Below are 20,628 nucleotides of genomic sequence, written 5' to 3' on the forward strand. Positions count from 1 at the left end.
GACCCTCTAGTTCAAATTCCTAGCCACCCTTCTGAATTGATCAAGACAAAATAGGGTTGATTAGCTCTGTACACTGTTAAGGGAAGCAGTCACGTCTAATATAGCTGACATAATACCCACAAGCTAGACTCAGTGACAGTGAGTAGAGTAGCTACTCTGCCAGCTTGCTGCCAAGGCCTTGTGTGCTAGTAGATCTGGAGCTTTCTCTCTGTTGACGTTGGCTCTTGCCTCTCTGCATATTGCCCTTTTGTCAGAGCGAGTCAACATCTGCATTTTTATCTTGCCCTTGTTTTTTGTCTTGACTGGCTGTAACTTATTTGACTTCATGTCCTGTCATTTTGGGAGATTATGGGGTTGGTATTAGTAAGGTTCTGTGTCCAAGGGTTTTATGTGCAAAAATGTTCCAAAAATCGGCATCCCATCTATAGAGATTAAGGCATAAAAAATGAAAAGTGGTGCTTTGTATGTTTCGCTCCACGAACACACCCTTTGCAGTTGCAACAGATATTGGGATGCCCTGGCTTATTCATCCTGACAAGAGCCAAACCCTCTCTTTTACCTTTGATAAGCACTCTCAAGTGCCATGGCCACATCAGTGGCTCTGCCAAGTTGATGTAAAGTACAAAGCTGAACGTGAGACCAAATGCTGCTTTGTGCACAATGATTTTGCATTGGTCATGGTCGGTGTGAGAAATAAATTCAGGCTTTTGCTGAATCAATTCTTCTTTTTTTCTGAACTCTCCACTCTTGGTTCAGAGGAAAGCACTGTTATAATATGACAGACTATATAAAGTAAATTGAGATAATAAGCAATATAACAACACAATACTGCATGTTACTTCACTATAGTTATCTATTACTAGCACTATGTCTAAATGAGATATTTTGACTATTTGAAAATAACTAGCAAACATTATTTTGTCAGGATTATGAGAAAAGCAATCCCTGTTGTCAGCAGTTACATGTCTACTGAATATCATTGATTCTAAAATGTCATTCTTCCAACAGTATCAAACTGAGTATGAAAAAAAATCCTACAGCACACAACACAATGTTAAAGATACACAATATTTAATAGTTCAAGTAAAATTTCAAGACAGGAAAAATCATTACAACAAATGTAAATGTTTCTTTTCTTAGATTTTGATGACATATTTTACAGGGGCATATACCTTTAATTAATCAATTGTATATATCTGGCACATACAGTATGAAAGCTATTTGAAAGCAATAGTGAATTACAACAAATTATTTACTTACAAGCAGTTGTATTATAGCAACTATGCAATATTGTTGAGTCTATACAAGATAATTGGTGTGTACTTACAATATTCTGGCAATGTCTAAACCAGTATAGATACATGCACACACACAAACACACCCACACACACATCTACATATGCATATGTGTTCATATACAGTATAACAGAGATTGTCTTCTCATAAATTCTTTACTCCATTACTGTCATAGGACAACTCAAATAGAAACCAGTCTTGCTGCTGCTATACATACATACATTTGTTGGTCAGCAATTTTCTCGGGATACTGCTACTGCAAGTAGATATGTACACATCCATTTATTGTGTTGATTGTTTCTTTTTTTACTCCAATTTTTTCAAAAGGTCTTATGTAATATCTCTGTTTATGCCTCCTATGAGTTAACTAAGGCATTCTCCCCACGTATCCTACAGTAAGTGGGAGCAGCGTCTGAGCTGAGGATCATGACCAGACCAGCTCTCAGTCTGACGGAGATGATGGGCGTCTGACAGCAGACACCACCTGCAGGCTTTACTACACTTACTGAGCAGTAATCATCACAGTCATCTATGGGGAGGTGAATTATTACTACATGCAGATGGGGATGGGAGACAACTGCTGGGGTTGAGAACAGCTTAGTCAATGCCATATGTTCAAGTGGAATGAAACCGCAAATACATTTGAAAAAATACTTTCTCTATTCAGCAGTTAGTAAAATAAATACAGATGATCAACATTTACACTGTTTCTTGAAATTAAATTGAGGACAGTATTTGATACGTGTCTATCTCAATCTATTTTTTATCAGACATTTTTATTCATTTTGCAAATATTTTTTTTTTTTAGAAAAGTATAAAAGAAGTAGGAGAAACAGGCATGCAAATCGTAAAGGCATTATATTACCACAGATGTGTCGACTCCTGCTGCTCCCACTCTGTTTTGAGTTTTGATCCACTTGGGAAACCTTTGGCACAAAGTACACCTGCCATGTTATAGTGACACCTATTCAATTGTGACATGTATTCATATAGGATCCTTAAGTGTGGGTTTTCTTAATCGGATACAAAAATTGATAGTTTATAGGATTTAGGCAGGTGTAAGAATTAGTAGTGGACTTGGACTTGTTGAAAGCAGATGAAACATTCGGACTCACATGCAAGATTTTAGAATGGAAACTTAAGAGTGAAATTAGACTTTATGCACACTTTAAAGGGTTTCACAGACTGCTGTCACCAGACCCTACATGTTGCTCTTAAATGCTCCAAGACTTAGCAATTATACTATTAGTTACCAAATGAAAAGAAAAAATAACTGTGTCTCAATGCTTAACAATCAAGTTTATTGATTAAAATCTGTCGTCTTCGACCTTTTCTTACTATCCTGGACATGCTCTCCTGCCATGAGACGGAAGCCAAAAGCTACACCACACACCAACATCAATTTACAAGATGCTCTCCCTGTCCTGTAATTATTCTCCTCGATTAAACGTATTAGACAGTTATTAAGTTTGTTCAGGGACTGCCCACCAATGTAACCAATGTAAGCCCTCATTTAGGTCAACAAAATGACAGACTGGTCATGGTCGTCATAGCATTCTTGTGGCACATATTAGTCTGTGCCGCCCTCAGCTGATTCAGTGCAAAGTAATTTTTTGGCTCAGTGACCCATGGGCTTGGGTGTCATTAATGTACACAAGGCAGAGTAGCCACTAAATTAAGAGGTAAATGCCCTCGGAAAATGTCAGCTTTGTTATTCTGCCAGTGCACCATGAGTGCAGGATCAACCACACTGCCAGGAATGTGGATATGAGCCAAAACATTCCTTGAATAAATTGCAATTGTTCTTTTTTTATCATTCTTTTTGTTTATGAATTTATGAATACATTTGAACTATTTGCGTATATCTCTGTAAATGTCATTTGCTTTTTTATCATGCCTTGCCAGCTTTCAGCAGGTAACCCATCAGCAGTAGAAATGAGCAAAATAGTTACTTAAATATTTGAAACTTTTTTTTTTTTAACTTTAAGTGAAAACGTAATGTCTCACATTCCCATCTAAAGCTATTACACCTTACACAAAATCATTACACCAGCAGTGATTTTAAGGAGCGGTAGCTTTTGGAGCATTGTGGCATGCTTATCTAATAAGGCTGTGTTTGATTCTATTTCATCTAATGAGGTCTAAGGACAAACAGTACATCAACACAGAGCATAGACATGGAAATCTTACTGTCAATGCCCATATGGTGCTTGAAAAAATGCTTTTGAAATAAAATGGCAGTTTTTCGGCTTTATTCATAGGTATAGCCGAGGCCTCGGTGGTTTAACAGAGGAGTGTTACATAGGTGAAAAAAAAACTAAGCCAATTAAAGTATAACAGTGCAGTCTTCCATAACTATGACTGCTATGGTGATTACAGATCAAAGTAATTATACTATAGGGAAACACTCATAATTGGTTCCATTGCACTATGGTGCATAAATTGTATATTTTAGAGGGGGAAGTTGATGCAAAAAGAGGAGAAAAACAAAGGATGTCTCTTTAGCACATCTGTCTGTGGCTTCCAAGACTGTGGTAATGAGATAATTTTGAAAATGAGTAGTTTCTTAATAACCGTAGAAAGGGCTCATCAAATGTGTGAACACCAGAGGACAGTTACCTAGGCTCTCTGTGGTGAAAACAAGACAATGCTGAAGAAGCGCAAGGTAAACTGAGGCAAACGATTTTTTTTTTAAAGTCTTAATCAAAGCAAGACCAATTTTTGCATTGAGGCTTAATCACATGTCCGCACAGTCTTTGATAGGGACACAATATCAGCAGCACATTCAGGAGAGGGTTGAAGTTACATTGTCTGGGATTCACAGGGGAAGTGGATGGTTCCAGAAAACGCATTGCAAATGTTACTCTAGCACACCCTAACACATCCAGCAGTCATACAAGACTCACACTGACATTAGCCGAACTGACCGCATACGTCTCCACTCTACTTGTTACTTGGATACCTAGGCTGCATATCAAAAACTCAAACAAACATATTATACATCCTTGTTAATCACCAGCAAATCTCTGAAGCTTTGTTTAATGTACGGTACGTGCCACTATCTACCAAACACATACTCATTCCATTGCAGTTTTTTTGTTCTTTTTTTTTTAAGCTGCTACTTTGGTTTAGAACTAACATTTACTTTCTGTACACTGACTTAATTTAAAATATTTTTTTCTAACATTTCTATCGTTTCTTGTTTTATGACATCATATTTCTTTTATCATTATTAATGTATTCACAGTTATATTCACAATTGTTGAAATATCCTTTAATGTGTGATTACCATTTTGAAAACCGATTTTGTCTCTCTTTTACTCATGTTGATTTGACTGCAATTGATAACGGGGCTTGTATCTTTCAGCCGAAGTTGTGTGTTGGGTGGACCTCTGCTGTATGCTCCTACAGCTGATGCTCATGCAAGAACCCCGACGATCCCATGTTGGCAGGAGTCTGCTGCCCCGACGGCGATGAAGAGAAGCTGGCTAAAGGAATGACCTTCACCGGGTCCTCCTTCTTGCTCGAGTGTCTCTCCAGCGTGTTGTAGAACTGTGGCCGGTTGCTCCCTTTGTCGAGATCGTCTTTGGGCACTGACCTGCAGAGGGTGTGGCGGCCGTCGGGCTTGGCGCCCTGGGCCCAGGTCTGTTGGAAACCAAAGGAGGGCAGCGTGGTGCTGGTGGACGTCTGGAACTGGGTCAGGGCCGGGGGCATCCAGCAGCTGTCCGAGTGGCCGAGGATCAGGCACTCTTGGGTGCACGTCTCGGACGCCTCTGCCAGGGCCTTCTGCAGGTTCACTTCAATGGCTGCAGACGAGACAAGACACAGAAAAAAAGGCAAAACCATAAGCACTACTAAGTAGAGCAGCAGAGCACTCCCCGTCTCTCAGCAATAAAGTCTTTTAAGGATTACAAAATTGCAGAGGGATGAGACCGTATAAAAAAGAACAAACCAAATAGAATAAGCTGCACTTTCTTGTGAAGTTGACCTGCAAATGTCAGCCATAACCGAAGAATGAAAAGGCAGAGATAAATGTTTAATTCATATCATAATGAGAAAAACACCATCAGTACGTTTAATTTCCAGTGGAATTCCCACGGTTCCAAGTGTTTACCTCCAATATGCACTGAATTCCCAGTAGCTTAATTAAATCTTTAAAAAATGGTCTCTCTTGTTTGTGTCTCATATTCACTTTACCATATTAAAAAATTAATGAACAGCCCAACAAACCATTGTTTATTCCAATTGTTGTCACTAAACACCTTGTTTCCCCTGATCTGCTCAACTCCTGATTAGTCTGGTCTGTTTAGATGAATCAAGCATGTGTCACTCGCAGAATCTCCGGAATCCCCGCCTCCTCGGCATGCTGCTTTGCATATCTGACAACCCGCGTGGCTCCGTGAGTGTGGCTACAAGCAGCTGCGCATGATTTGCATGGGGGGTGGAAAAAACGAAAAGAAAAAAAAAAAGTCGAGGCACTCCCGACTATCCAATCTCATTAGGCTTTCACTGACATCGCGTGTGAGATGTGTCTAGGAAAAAGGCCTCACTGTTGAGCCCTGGCAATAAAGCCTGTCAACGTAGATAATTAGAATGTAAAACAGTATGCAGAGAGGCAACCAGGAGCCCGGAGTGCTATGTTTCTTAACCCACTAAGAAAAGGAGGGCCTTGTTTGAACAGCACATCAGTCCTGCAGGCATCAGCTTCAAGCTGTCACATAGAAATAATTTAGCATATTTGCATAAGTAAGAATGCTATCAATAATTGAGAGGGACGAGGGTCTATGACTCTCTCCCTCCACATTCGGTTGTTTTGCACGCTACGGATCTCTTCATTTCCTTAAAAGTTGGCATGCTCATGTCAGGCTTCAGCTCATCCCAGAAATGTACACAAGCTATACACACATGCTACAAAGGTAGCATTCATTCACATCATTTCAGCGATATGAGCTCATGTTCCCTCAGTAATATTCATATGATGTGAGCCGCATGGGCTGTGGTGAGATATTGGGGGGGGGGGGGGGGTAGTGCTGGCAGTCCTACACCTTCTACACCCCCCTCGGCAGATCTGCCCTGCCTTTGAGCGCAGTGAGTAAATCAGCGGAGCAGTAAACGTGTCACCTTTCACTGGGTCACTAACTTCATTAAGGGAGGGAGAACGAGAGAGTGGGGGGAAAAAAAAGATCCTGCTCACTCATTTTTTCAGCAGGCACCGATTGAGACTCCCAGCCAGGTCTGCCACCTAGGCGGCCCCCTTAATCGTCTCTTCCGTATTTGTGAGTGTCCACAAAAGGGAGGGGCTTGCTCCGGTAATGAGCCGAGCACGTGAGAATCACACACACATCTAACAGCAACATATCACCACACAAAACATCCTGCTGCTCGGTGTTTTTTTTGCACCTGACTCACACAATCAAAGAAGTGTGCAAAATGTTGGTGCTTGAGACAGAAAAAAACAAAACAAGAGGGGAGTGTGATGAACGTGTGTAATTACATAATGTTTGATGGTGAAGGGCTTTCCAGGATGCAATCTGTATGACTGCACAGCATGAGCTGTCAGCAGGGCTATGTCAACATCCAGGTGTGCAACCTTCTCACTTTTTTTTTCCGTGCATGGAAAATTTTATATTAAACAGCTCAAAAGATTGTAGTTGCTATCGGTTTCCACTCGACAGGGACTAGTACTGCTTGACTGATGTCGGTGACAGCTCTGGCTGCAGTCGTCAGCCGGAGGCGAGCCTCCTCTTCTGAAGCTGTTTAAGTGCCTTTTGTATTCAGGGGAAACAGTAACACTCCCATGGAGCTTTCAAAAGGAATCACACACACACACGCACACACACACACGCATGCACACACACGCACGCACACACACACACACTGTGGACTTGCTTGGGTTTTTCCACTTCTCCAGGATTATTCTGCTTTTTGGAGCATTGGCGCATTGGCCGTGTTGCACTAAAACATTCCCCCACCAAATCACTGGGCAAAACATGTTCATCATTAATGGTGCCATGTCTCCTCCGGTCAGACCTGCTGGTGCCTTGCAACATCGCTCTCAGAAATGGGGGAGAACCGAGACAGCCTCTGTAAGCACACCCTCCCAGTTTCAACAACACTAAACCTGTGATTCACAGCACCACCATAAAACCAGTTTATGCCTTTAAGATATCATCTATATATAAACATTGTCAGCGTTCCTATACAATGAATGTTGCTAGTATATCTCTATGACTGTCAACACCATCACTAGCACCAAGCCATGAGTCAGAGAGTAGCTACTTGTTCCCCACAACAAAGTCATTTTTGAAAAGTTTTCTGTAAAAAGGCCACAGAGATTAAATATCATACTGCATGCTCTCTATTGCTGAAGGGATGTGTCTTGACACTTTTAGTATCTTCTTTAAAAAGATGTCCAACCGAATGACATGGATGGGCATTCAAACAAAGTTGGTGAGGAAATGATTACTTTAGTCATTATGTCAGCATGTGCAAATGCATTACGGTCAATTAAATGGCTAATTTCATAAAAGTAATAACATTATCTTCACTCTCTAAACAGCCTTTGATTGGCTGGAGTGCCTTTTAACATGCGTGTAATTTCACACAATACTATCGACTGGCTGAAAATTTAGCTGGGCATTCGCTACAAGGAAATAAATAAAAAATAAAAAAATAAAATAAATAAATAAACATTTTAAGGTCTCCTAAGCTTAATGCCAAAACGTCACGCTTAGTTTGTGCCACTGAGTTGTCCTTCACCAGAGTTATTTTTATAGTTCTAAACTCTTGTGAAAAGTTTGCTTTTAAATGGCTTTCTCAATGTCAGTACAGTCTGGGCCGGAGAACTGGGTAAAATACCAAATAAAACTAGACATATTGCTATTCATAGAAGTTCCTAAACTAATTCTAACAGTGTTGTCCCCTAAAGAGTCAAATGATATTAAATTTTGTTCATAGAGAAATACTGCATGAGTGTTTCTGTGTGTGTGTGTGTGTGTGTGTGTGTGTGTGTGTGTGTGTGTGTGTGTCTGTGTGTGTGTGTTGTGTGTATGTGTGTCTGTGTGTGTCTGTGTGTGGTCCCATGTGCATGTGGGTCATGATTGTGCATAAAAATGGATGGAGCATGTGTGTATTGAATGTGCAATTTCTATGTCCAGCCTGTGTGCATGCTGTGTGCACATGTCATTTGTCTGTACATACAGGTGTGTGTGTGTGTGTGTGTGTGTGTGTGTATGTGTGTGTGCAAGCGCGTTTATAAGAGGTTGTATATCTATTAGTTGTTCACGTCTATATTCTGGCTGGCATGCACAGGCGTTGGTGTATGTGTGAGTGAACCACAGATGAGGGCAGAAAGAAGTGCATGTGATTAACAAGATCTCATGCTGTCAAACAAATGAAATTTGAAAGGAAATAATTAGGTTTGTAATTACTTTGACTTTATCATTTTCCAGCACACACACCCACTCCGACTTTACATCTGGATTGGCAAATGGACGGCCATTAATAATAATGAAGCTGTTTAACCCCGTGGGCTTTTTACAAGGGGAAAGATGTCATTTCTCTTCCCGAGGTTAGACACAAGCATCAGCTGAAATAAGGAGCCCACAATTCATTGTGGTGCACCAGTGAAAGGCCACTTACTGTGCTCGGGATGCATTTCATCACCATTCATTCTCTACTTCACCCTAATAACTCATCGCTGTTTATGAGTGATTTATACTTTTACTTTTGTCAGGGGGATCCATATGATTTCATGCTGCATTTTGCCATTATGTATTCATGGAGTCACCAATGTACAAATGTACAGTGTGATATACACAACGCCATGACAAGCATTGCACACATAAATTATGGGTGCCGGGGACCAAGGGCAGTCCACACCCCCTGCCTGCCTATATTTTATGGAAATACAAGGGGCGCAGGGCTTGTGTTCCACTGGCCGGGCAAGTTTTGCACTATTATAGAGCACAGATTTTCCTCCTCATGGTCTGAGCAGCAGCATTTCTCTCAAGGTAATATACATGGCCGTGCCTAAGACTGAGGACGGACTATTTGTGCCGTGACCACTGTGGTCAAGGTGCGTTCATGTCGCTCCCACAAGGATGTGCAGATTCCATGACATTCTCATTTACCAAGTTTGAATCTTTACTCAGTGTTGGTATATGTGTTATGTTGCCATGGTGATGGAATCTCCACATGATTGAACAGAACTTGATTTAGATTCTTGAGCTTTCTTAGAGTACCGAAGCCATGTCATACACATTATTGTTCTACTACAGCAGAAAGATAATTGTGTAAACTTTGTAATTAAGAGTGTGGAGTTATTACACCTGGCCACAGTAAAGGCAAATAAAGCTAAACAAGGAGATTCCTTTAATATCTAGAAGCAGTGAATCCAAATTTCACTTTGCAGTTACAAGGATGTAAAATCTAATGTAAACAATAACCACAGTCCACTGGAGCAGCATAACAAACAAGTGTGGTGAGGGAGGAACGTCACTTGATGATCTGTAAAAGTGCTCATCAAGGTAGCGTAATCATGCAAACTGAATAGCCATCCGGATATTTTAAGAGATCCCATAACAGCATATCATTTAAGTCATGTCTTAATTTTAATATAATTTCCTGTTAGATAGAGACAATCCTATTGAAGGTGAAGTTAAAGTTGACTGCTGTATAGCAGATGCTTTAATTCAAAGCGACATAGACAGAAGTTCGTGAAATCAACCCCAAGCTGATCCATTGTCTGGTGGTGATGATACAGCTGCTCCAAGCCCACATTATTCAGCGTTGGGCTGACCAAATGTATTAGGCTTATTGCAAATGATATTGTATAAACGCATACGTGCTGGTGGCTGGCTCTACTTGGAGACTAGTGAGTTTAAAATGTATGAGATTATGACCCTAGGCTCTAATAACAGCTTGATAACAGGAATTGAACAAATTCCCATTCCCTCCCTATTCTGACTTGACTGGGTCAAACAAACATCCATTGCCCAAAGGAAACACTGCTTAGATTCATTTTTAGCTGACAAAACAAATAAAACTTTTATACTCCCTGCTTACATATTTCTGAACAAGAAAAGCAAATCCACTAAGCTGCTGCTTTGTATTTAAGGTTCAATTTGTTACTATACCTGTGGCCATAACATCATAGTACTTCTGACACACAAATTGAGATGAATGATAATGTTTCCACTAATTGATCAGTGTTTTTGTTTTGTCTTGTTTTGAAAAAGCCTGAAAGACATAAGCGTTGCAAATGTAATTAAAAGATAATGGACGTGGATAGGGAAATCTGCTTGTTGCAATGATGTCATCAGGCAGAGTGGCTGTTCTAATAGTGTTAATTGCACGGCTATTCTAGGGTTAGACTCCTTGTCAGTGTTTGGGTTTCATGTGCCATGCATTCACTTAAATCAGATAACGTTCTGCTTTTGTGTTTGCTATGTACATAAACATAATAGCATTCGACTTCAACTCAGGCCATGTCAGACCAATTAAAACATGCTGGTGTAAATGCCTTCATCGCATTCTTTTAAAAACTCTCTCATTAATTATCACTGGATACAAATGTCATTTACTTCTAAACTTATTAAACAAAAGGAGTTAGCTAAAGTTCCTCAATCAGCACCTATAAGGCATGTTGGGTAAGAATAGATGCTTCATTCTAGCAATAGTGACAATATTCATCCTTGCCATAAACTGATTGCTGTAGTCCTTAGTCAGCTCAGTGTAGCTATATTTCTCAAAGAGGTGTAAAGGGAATGTTACCTTTAGTAACCAAACTGCTGCTAACCCAGAAATAAAAAAAAATCTTCTTTATCTCATGGGTAAACAATTTGCTAAACATTAAGTCAAACTGTATACTGTAGCAGCGGGTTATCCCAAGCAAAAACTGAGGTACGCTAAACTCATTTTGACGTATTGACATTTCTGTTTGTGGGATGTTTATTTACATTGTGTTTGTCTTGCTTTGTGTCTCTTAAACATCCCAAAATAATGTTTCTTAATATTTCACTGCACTGGGTTTCTTGCTGCATCCAACTACTGAGGACACGCTTGTCCAGGACCCATGAGAATGCAAGAAAGCATCTGGGTACATTAAAGGATGCAGATCTGACCATACAAAATGTCTTCTCTTCTGATGGACTGCACCACACATTTGAACATAATGACATGTGGGATTCAATTGTGCACATTCTACCTTTTCAATTGCACACTTAGCTGTTTGTTTGTAGCAGCACTGCTGTTGCACACCCCTTGCCTCTTCCCAGGACTATTTTGTCCCCCTCTTCCCTACAACCCCCCAAGCCGCCACTCTCTACTCTGTTGTTTGACCCAATGCAACTGAAAGTAATTGCACCCAGAAAACAACATCTAATGATTACTTTATCTGAGAGTCCTAGAAAGAGAAGTCAGAGACAGGTACTTTCAACAAAAGAGCAGGACTTTTCACTCCGACACACAATTTCGGACAACAAAGAATATTATTGACTTGGCTAAGATTAAAACACCAAAACAAATAACAGAGCAGAATCAAGGACAAAGCACACGGAGGGAAAAAAGTGTCCCAGTGAACATTATGGGTCAACTGCTTGCTTCTTTTCTTTTTGTTGGCGTTGATTAAAAACACAGTGTAGATAACAGATTACATTTGATTTTGACCCCAAAATAAATAAATAAATCGCGACACACACACACACACACACACACACACACACACACACTCACACACACACACACACACACACACACACTCACACACACACACAGCCTTTTGAATAATAAATTGTTCATTCATTTTCTGTTTGTACATCCAGTCTCTCCCTGGCTTTGTCATTCTCTGTGTCCTTTTTCCTTTGTGACAAAGGCCAGCACCAGCAGCCCCAGCAGCCCCAGCAGCCCCCAAACATGCGCTACAGCCGCCTTGTGTTCTGTTGTGTTGTCCGTCTCTTCGCTACTTGACTTTTTCTGTCCACTTCTTTTATTTGATGGCTCTGATTGTCTGACGTTCATTATGTCTGATGGCCCCCATCTCTCCTCCGGCGGGGCCAGCCCTCCATTAAGAGCCGAGGAGAGAGAGAGAGAGAGAGAGAGAGAGAGAGAGAGAGAGAGAGAGAGAGAGAGAGAGAGAGAGAGAGAGAGAGAGAGAGAGAGCTGGGCAGTGGGAGTGGGGGTGGTGGGTGTGGGGGTGCTGGTGGGTTGAGAGTGTCAGCGTCAACACAATCAACACTGCCCAAACACACAGCGTGTGGCGAGGAGAGGAGGGCAACCCACACCATAACAATCAGCAATCAGCACTGATCATGATAATAACACAGAGTCCTACAAGATCCATGCTGCGCTCTCCTGTCCTGCCAAGACCAGTAATTGTGTGGATAGGTTCAGTGTGAGGGGGAAAAAAGGCAATACATTAATACATTACTTGGATGGCTAGAAGAACACGAATAAAAGAGAATTCTTCTTCTTTTCCTCATAAAACATTTCACAGTGCCATCAAGTGAGAAGTTTCCGTGTATCTCCGCGCGGATTTCTCTCGCTTGTCTGTTTTGAGGTTGGGAGGGTGGTCTAGATTTTTGTCACAGGAGTGAAATATTCTGGGGAAAATGTGTGATGAAATTTAAAGGGAAGGAAACAATTTCATGGGGGTAAAACATCCACCTTGTATACTGAGACGGGGACTCATGCGGAGAGATAACAAAGATGGATGGAGCAATATCTGGGAGAGATTAGGGGGAGCTCTGAAGGTAAGGGCACCAGCAGAGCCATGCTCTATCCACTCTCAAACCAGGCTGCCATTCATATCACTTATTTGTAAAGGTGGATGATCTACATGGTGCCCGATTTTTGACTCAGTGTGGGAGGTAGCCTGCGCCGGAGGAGCTTTCAAAACCATTTCTGTGGATGGAAATGCCAATGTAGAAAACCAAAAAATGATCAAAACAGTACAGACATTCAAACGATGGATGTCAATAATCTAAAAATGAAATGAAATGAATGAATGAATGAATGAATTGGATGAGGTTTGTATTTATATTTTGTTGTTTACCCCAACACATGTATGTACTGTATGTGCAGTTACAAAACTTATTTTTTCCACAAGCAGTCCCAGGTGACCATAGGACCCATGTACTGTACAAGCTGACATGTTGTGATCACACGATAGAGGGCCTGGGAAGATAAGGTGTGAAATGTTCAGAGATTGTGGAATATAAAATAGACTGCAGCCTTTTGAAATGAATAAATCTGGAATGGTGTGTCAGTTCATTCAATGGAAAGGTCAGTCAAATGGAGATAGGCCCATACTGCTGCATGGGAGTTTGGAGTAGACCCAAGATTTCATCAGAGACCTTAAGAAACTGCCTTGCAAAAAAACATCCAAGTATGTTGGTTGAATATTTATTTTGATGTTTTCCTTAATGAACAGCACTGCTGGGTCAATAAATACATGTTGGGATGTTATGAATGTAATGTGAATCCCAAACCTGTTCTTTTAATCTTACAACAGTGTTGCAATGCATTACAATGGCACGGTCTAACTGAAGCAATCGATTACATCAAGCTGAAGCATCTTCAAGAATCTAAGATGTTGCAAGTATTTCCTTTAATGTGACTTACAAAATAGTTATTCCACCTCAAGTGGAAGCTGTAACTTGTAGAGCAAAGTGTCTCCAAAAAGGGACGCCATTGGCATGGAAGGTGGCCCAGAATGATAAAGGAGAAGCCATACCAAACTAGCAGGCAAAATGCTCTTCCAAGACTTAAAGGTTCAAACACTTGAAGCAGAGACCTTTGCCTCCACCTTTTTATACACCATCTCCATTCCAGGTAAGTTTGTAAGAACACGATTTTTCACATTGAATAAAGGTTTCAATTTACCCTTAAAAATAAATTAATACAAATATACAAAGTAGAAGCAAAGTATCAAAAAATAAAAAGCTTTTTTTGCTTTTGTTCACAGTCTCCTTTCAGCGTATTCCAGCGTGTTAGATGGCAATAAAGCAGCCCCCGGATCTGCAATATATCTGTTATTCACATGTGATTTGTTCTGCTTCCCACAGCCATATATTTTTGTTACTGCTTCTATGGTCAGGCAGATAGTAAGTACATGGCATGAAGGGATCCCATCTTTCAACTCCGTACTGCCAGGACAGAGAGCTAGTTGCCACTGATTCATCATTGTCTCCGGGAATTAATGCTCTCGGAAATGATAAAATCTTTTACATTGTGAGGGCAAGAATGACACAGCTAATTAATTAACTGTTGAGAATATTTGATAAACTGTGGTCTACAAGGCTTTTTTCCTAGTGAGAGTCATATATACTTTAGAGTTATACTCTCAGGACTCTGAGAAGCAAGTGTGATCATTTCAGTGAGGTGTCAAGAGCAAAGCAGAGGTAAAAGTTGCTGAAGTAAAAGATGCTGTTGAACTGGGAAGTACACCTAAAAATGCTTCAAATCAGGTACTCAAGGGAATGTCATCTGATAACAACCCACAGAATGTCATGGCGGCCGACACAACATACAGTAATTCTGTCAGTGCCCTACAAACAGAACACTCACACTGTCTAGTACACAACCACATTTTAAGGAATTTAGTGCCATGTAGTGACAAATGATGGGACATAACAACATTTTTTAGTTTTATCCACAAATTCTGATTTTCTCAAAAAATACCCTGAGGGGTTATATTCCTTTCCATTTTTCCAGCACATTTTTTTCTTTATCTAGTAAGTAAGTCCATACCTGCATCTTCCCTCTGACATCCAAGTTTATATGCTAAGAGCGATTTCATCTTCGAAATTCTGTGTGTGTGTGTGTGGTGTGGGGCAAGCTGTGTTTATAATGGATGTGAATGGAGGAAAATGCAGATATGAAAAACAGGAGGAAAAAAAAGACCCAGTAGCACATGAATATGCGAGTGCATATGAGACAGGCCCACCATGAGACAGACGGAGGATGTGTGAGTCGGATGAAGGGCTCGGGGGGAGGAGAAGAAGGACACTCCGCAGTCCAGACGAATGGCAAATAGCCACAGGGCTCGGCTCAATAGACAGCCCGAAACCTATTGACCCCATTGCCTTAAGTTTTTGTGTTTGGCCCGAGGCTATGACCATCAAACATTAACACCGTGCACACTGGATCTGTGGCTCTATACACCCCGTGCTTCACCCTGATTTGCCCGTCCTGTAGCTCCAGAGCAGGGTGGATGGTGTGTGCTATTGGGCTTCAGTCTCTCTCTCTCTCTCTTTATCTCTCTCTTTATCTCTCTCTCTGTCTCTCTCTCTCTCTCTCTCTCTCTCTCGATAACCCCCTTGTCTGTCACATTTTATGGTTGGCATATTGTACAGATGTAATGTCAAGACCCATTAGCACAGCTTGTTGATGCCATGGAAAGGCATAAACTTGCTACACCAAATGTCAGCTCCATGCAGGGTGTATCCTCAGTGCACAGCGGAGTTGGAGTCCTGGCTAATCCTCTATGCTTGTTGTCACAACCTATTCCCTCCGCCCCGCTCCGCAGTCTGTTTAAAGCCACCACGGCCGGACCATGCTGTGTGCACACTGATTCGATGCAGATAATAATGCTCATTTTCTGCATGGCAGCACCAAGACATTATGCATGATACAAATCACTTGGCTGTGCACACCAAAAGGCTTGAGACTGACAATCTTGGACAGATGACTGATTTAAAATTACAACCGCTGACTTTGAATTGAATTTGTAACCCTGCTTAGGGGACACGTTTAATTTCGAGGCAAAAATTACTAGTCATTGGTCAGTAGAAGGGTTGAGAATGCACCATGGCCCATCATAGTCAAGGTGATCCCTCTGTAATTTCTCACTTTCTGGACGCCTGCTCTCCACTCAAATATTTGATAATTAGGCGAACCCATCAGGTAGACAATTTCATTTTCAATTAAAACTTGTGTACCCTAGTGACCTTCATCCTAACAGGGGAATGCTCTATATAGACCAGCGCCATGCACAGACACCTCAGAGTGCTGTTTAAAAATAAAATTTAATTGAACTTGGACCTAGCTATATCTAATCTATATGCATGCACCCCCTTCAAGACAGAGAGGCACAGGGTAGAACAATATCCTTGAAGTGATTATTACTGCTGACCCAATTAACCCCACAGTCTTGATGGTATACCACCTAAATTTATGGCTGGGGCTATTTACTAGCCTGACACATGTTGGCTGTAAATCTTCATTAGGAGCTGTGACTTCATGACTACCATTTATTACAAATCAATATTTGGTGTCTTTATCAAAAAATATACTGCAACATAATAAAACATAATGTAATATATAGTATAATATTATATAATATAAATAATGCAATAGAATATATGATGTTAGGTAGGTTAGGAGAGTTCAAGTGTATTTGTAAATGTATATATGCAGGTGATTAGATGAGGGGATTCAGATGGTGATGATTCAGTGATTCAGATGCACTGTTTCTTCAGACATGAATAAAATAAGGATAATGTCCTACACTGGAGAAGTAAAAGTGCTGCGCAATCAGAGCACCCCGAGACCCAATCTGGTGCCAATCATCTGCATGTTTATTCAGCAAGCTGCTGCTTTTCATTGGGAAATCAGTGACAATGCCATCTCTTTCAGAATTGATGGAAAGAGTAGATTCCCTACAGTTCCCTTCATCTTCTATCAGTAGATCTCACAGGGGGGTAGAAGATGATGATGAGGATGGTGATTACGATGAAGAAGCATAAAAAAGGTAAATGTTTAGGCACATGGTCTTGGTTTAGAGTATACTCAAAATATGTACAATTAAACTGGAACTAGAGAAACTGGGACAATGTATCTATGGAAATGAGAAAAAAAAAACATCCTACTGCACACAGTTCCAACTCCTGATCGCAATCTGTTAATTACCCAATAACACTCCTATGGCCACTCATATTTACTGCCATTTTAGCCAAAATACTCAAATTACCCAACATGTGTTATAGACACTGGCAAAATACTCAAATTACCCAACATGTGTTATAGACACTGGCAAAATACTCAAATAACCCAACATGTGTTATAGACACTGGCAAAATACTCAAATTACCCAACATGTGTTATAGACACTGGCAAAATTGAGTTTAGGAGGTCAAATGAGAGCATGTAAATATGTAAATAAAAGTGTCTGTCCTGATTTCTGTGGGAGGTGCTATAAAACAACTTATTTGTCCTGTGAGCATCTTCATCTCAGCCTTGGCAATCAATACGGTTTGTCCCCCTAAAAGACTTCTCATATTCTGCCCCTCAGATAAGCAGCAACAAGAAGCGATGGCCTCTCAAACTGAGAGTGACATTAATTCCACCTGCCACTGTATTCATCAACATGTGTCACGCCTGGCCCTGAATGACAAACTACTCTATGATTTCCTTGACTGAACTCTGAAAGAGGCAGAGAGGCTAGCCCCCCACAGGCAGGCCATGTACAGCAGTGGTGTTAGCTTTAGCATGGTTCCGTGCATGTATAGGTAGCCTGGTGGAATTCATTGAGTTTGACATTTTCACTTGTTTCTCTCCATTCTCCTCCATCTCCCACTGCACTGTTGCTGTCTTAAACCTGCAACGCGCGGTTCATGACCAGAATAATGGGGTGTGATCACTTGCTGAAAGCACAAATGATCATTTCAGCGGAAACGTGTTAATGTGAATTCATGTGAGGCATGGCCGTGTTGAGCTGTAATAGCCAGTCACTACCCCAGAAATGTCAAGCAAAGGGGAGATTGTTACGACGAAACACAGATTTCCTGCCCAGGCATAATACCGAACAGTCCTCTGTGAATTATCTTGTTTTAATAACGAAAATACCTTCGCCTCCATTTTCAGGAAATAAACTTTCAACAACTGGCAGTGAAATGTCAAGGACACTAATTGCATTTTAAGAACACAAGAGCCCAGAATAAAATGGGTTTCCTCTGACCGGAAATGGAAGAGGCTTACTGAGACTTATAGAGAGAGAGAGCTATTTTCCTCACTGTAACGGTCCACTTAGGTCTTTTATCAAAAAGAAAAAAAAAGAAAAACTTTCGTCATGTTCTGACTCACATCACAGTGCTGTGCGTGAGTTATTAACATCTGAATGGGAGAGAATCAAGCCAAGCATTAGGACTTTGGGTATGTACTGTACAGTAAGTGTGGTCTATCCATCTCCTTGGCAAGCTGCAGGCTAATTTACTAATTTGCTAGTGGGCGACCTGGGTCATCTTTATTTATGATCCATTAGGAAAATATATTCAGACATCAAGCACTGTGTTAAGAGAATGATGGAGAATTATGTTGTGAAACCGACAAAGGAAAGCTTCCACAACATCGGAAACCTTTGAAGGAGGACATCCTGACAGGTCCTCCTTACAGTTAAAAGCAGGGGCTGAATAATTTCTACAAGGGGCTGGTACTGTATGAGCATATGGAGGGTGTATCTGGCAAAAGGTCTCATTTATAAACTGGACTGCTTTCCATACACGGCGCAGCACCAGTGTGGGACAATTACCATTTATAGTGGTTGCACGCCCTTTCCAGGCTTCTTCTCTGGCTTTTTATATGAAAAATAGTATATATTCTGTCATTACCTAACCTATTGAGCAAGGGCATATGGAGAAGGGAGCACTGTGAGGTATCGAACTTCGTAAATGAGCACAGATTGCTCCAATACTTCAACTGTCAACTGCCTAGAAAATGAAAGCAAAGTAAAGCAGAGTCATTAAAAAGGGCTTGGGCAAGGGTTCTATCTTCATTTATATTGGATGCTGCGGCCGGTCGCGTGATCACGCAGTGTTGTGTCGACAGCGTGTTTGCTGTGTGGTCATGGTGTCTGATTCATGGGTCATCTGTAAAACTATCAATCAGCGGGACTTGCCGGCATAATGAAAACAAAACAAACTGTAAAGCACCACAAACGGTATTAGCCTCCTTAAGAACGTCTGCTAAGTGTGTCATGATGCAGCGCTGTTAAACATCTATATTGTGACAGGCCCAAATATGTCAAAATAAAAGTGGATAATACTATAAATATCAGCACACATGCCTCTCCTGTCTGTATTTCTCGACAGGACAACAAACACAGGAATGCAAAATGGCCAGACGTTTGAAAGAAGTAAACACAAAGTAGAGGCATGCACGGTATTATTAGTTTTTCAGAATATTTAGCAACATGTCTGCCTGTCTTTGTGAACCAAAAGCCTCTGAAGTGGATAATTCTCCTTTCTGAGGGAGGAATGTATTTTCTGCCTCCCTGTGTCAATACAACTTCTTCGGAGGTGTGTTGTGCTGTCTGCAGAGCTGTGATAAGTGTCTTATTCCAAATGAATAGTAATTCACAACAGCAGCCTGTTGTACACACATTCACTCCATATTGTTAATTAATTCATGTCGTCCTCAGTTTTGCCTTTGATGTTTTCTCTGTTCTGAATGCGACTCTAGAATGTGAAGAGAAAGGGAATGCTGTCTACCTCTTCATGGAATACCACGCCTTGACAGTGGACAGTGCATCAATTAATAAAATATGAATATATGAACTTTACACCCTGAAAAAAAGGATGTCCTTTGTGAAGTAAATAAAAGTGAAAAAAAAAATCACTGCAACCACTCATTTCTAATTAAATGACAGTAACAAGTGCTGATGCGCCCCTGTTTTTTCTCTGTTAACAAAAGACTTGTTTGCCTTTGTTCCAAAGTCGAACCCTTAAGAGGGGCTTGTAGAGGTCCATTTGAATGTGTCTGTATCAGATTACGCACTGCCTGTGTGCCCGACTTGTTCAGCTGAGGGGGGGTTGGTTGCCTCTCCTGCAGAGGACAAACCCAGACGCCTGTTGACATTGTGGTTTGAGCTCTTTGATCACTCCGCTGCTACTCTGCGTCTCCAGTAGCGAGCTCCCACCACGCTCTCGGTTTGATCAATGAAGATGAGTTCCCCTCCGTAATGAAATCTGCACTGGATCATGGCTTTGTCAATGACCACCTCAAAAGGTCAAGCCATAAACAGTGCCTTTTTTTTTTCTTCTCAAGAAAAGGAGCAGAGGTAATGAGTTTACATTACTTTACATGAGAGTCAGAGACTACCAAAGTTACAAGGCCATCCATTCTAATTAGGGTCAATAACTTAATATACCCCCGGTTTGGAAAGCACTGGGCTAATTTATGTTGACCCATGAACTGATCAACTCATTAACACCTAGGATTGAGTATATGGTTGGAGCCAGGCACAGCGGACACATTTCTCCTCATGACCAAAGTGGGGTCAGCAAATGGAGGTGTGGGTGTTTAACTACCGATTCATGTTTGTCTCAACATTTCCTA

General features: G+C 41.0%; 1 protein-coding gene across 3 annotated transcripts in view; it reads right to left on the reverse strand.

Moving 5' to 3' along the window:
• Nucleotides 1–1,147: 1,147 nt before the first annotated feature.
• The window catches only part of pcdh11 (protocadherin 11), a 130,031-nt gene continuing 110,550 nt past the window's right edge, over nt 1,148–20,628 (reverse strand). For 2 of the 3 annotated variants that reach the window (XM_042074855.1, XM_042074854.1), the window contains exon 6: nt 1,148–5,102. In XM_042074855.1, the coding sequence (XP_041930789.1) occupies nt 4,702–5,102 (401 nt within the window). In that variant the 3' untranslated portion in view covers nt 1,148–4,701. The remainder of the gene's footprint in view (nt 5,103–20,628) is intronic. The other variant, XR_006025858.1, reaches the window with a different exon arrangement.

This window comes from Alosa sapidissima, chromosome 20 (genome assembly GCF_018492685.1).
Source record: "Alosa sapidissima isolate fAloSap1 chromosome 20, fAloSap1.pri, whole genome shotgun sequence".
NCBI lineage: Eukaryota > Metazoa > Chordata > Actinopteri > Clupeiformes > Clupeidae > Alosa > Alosa sapidissima.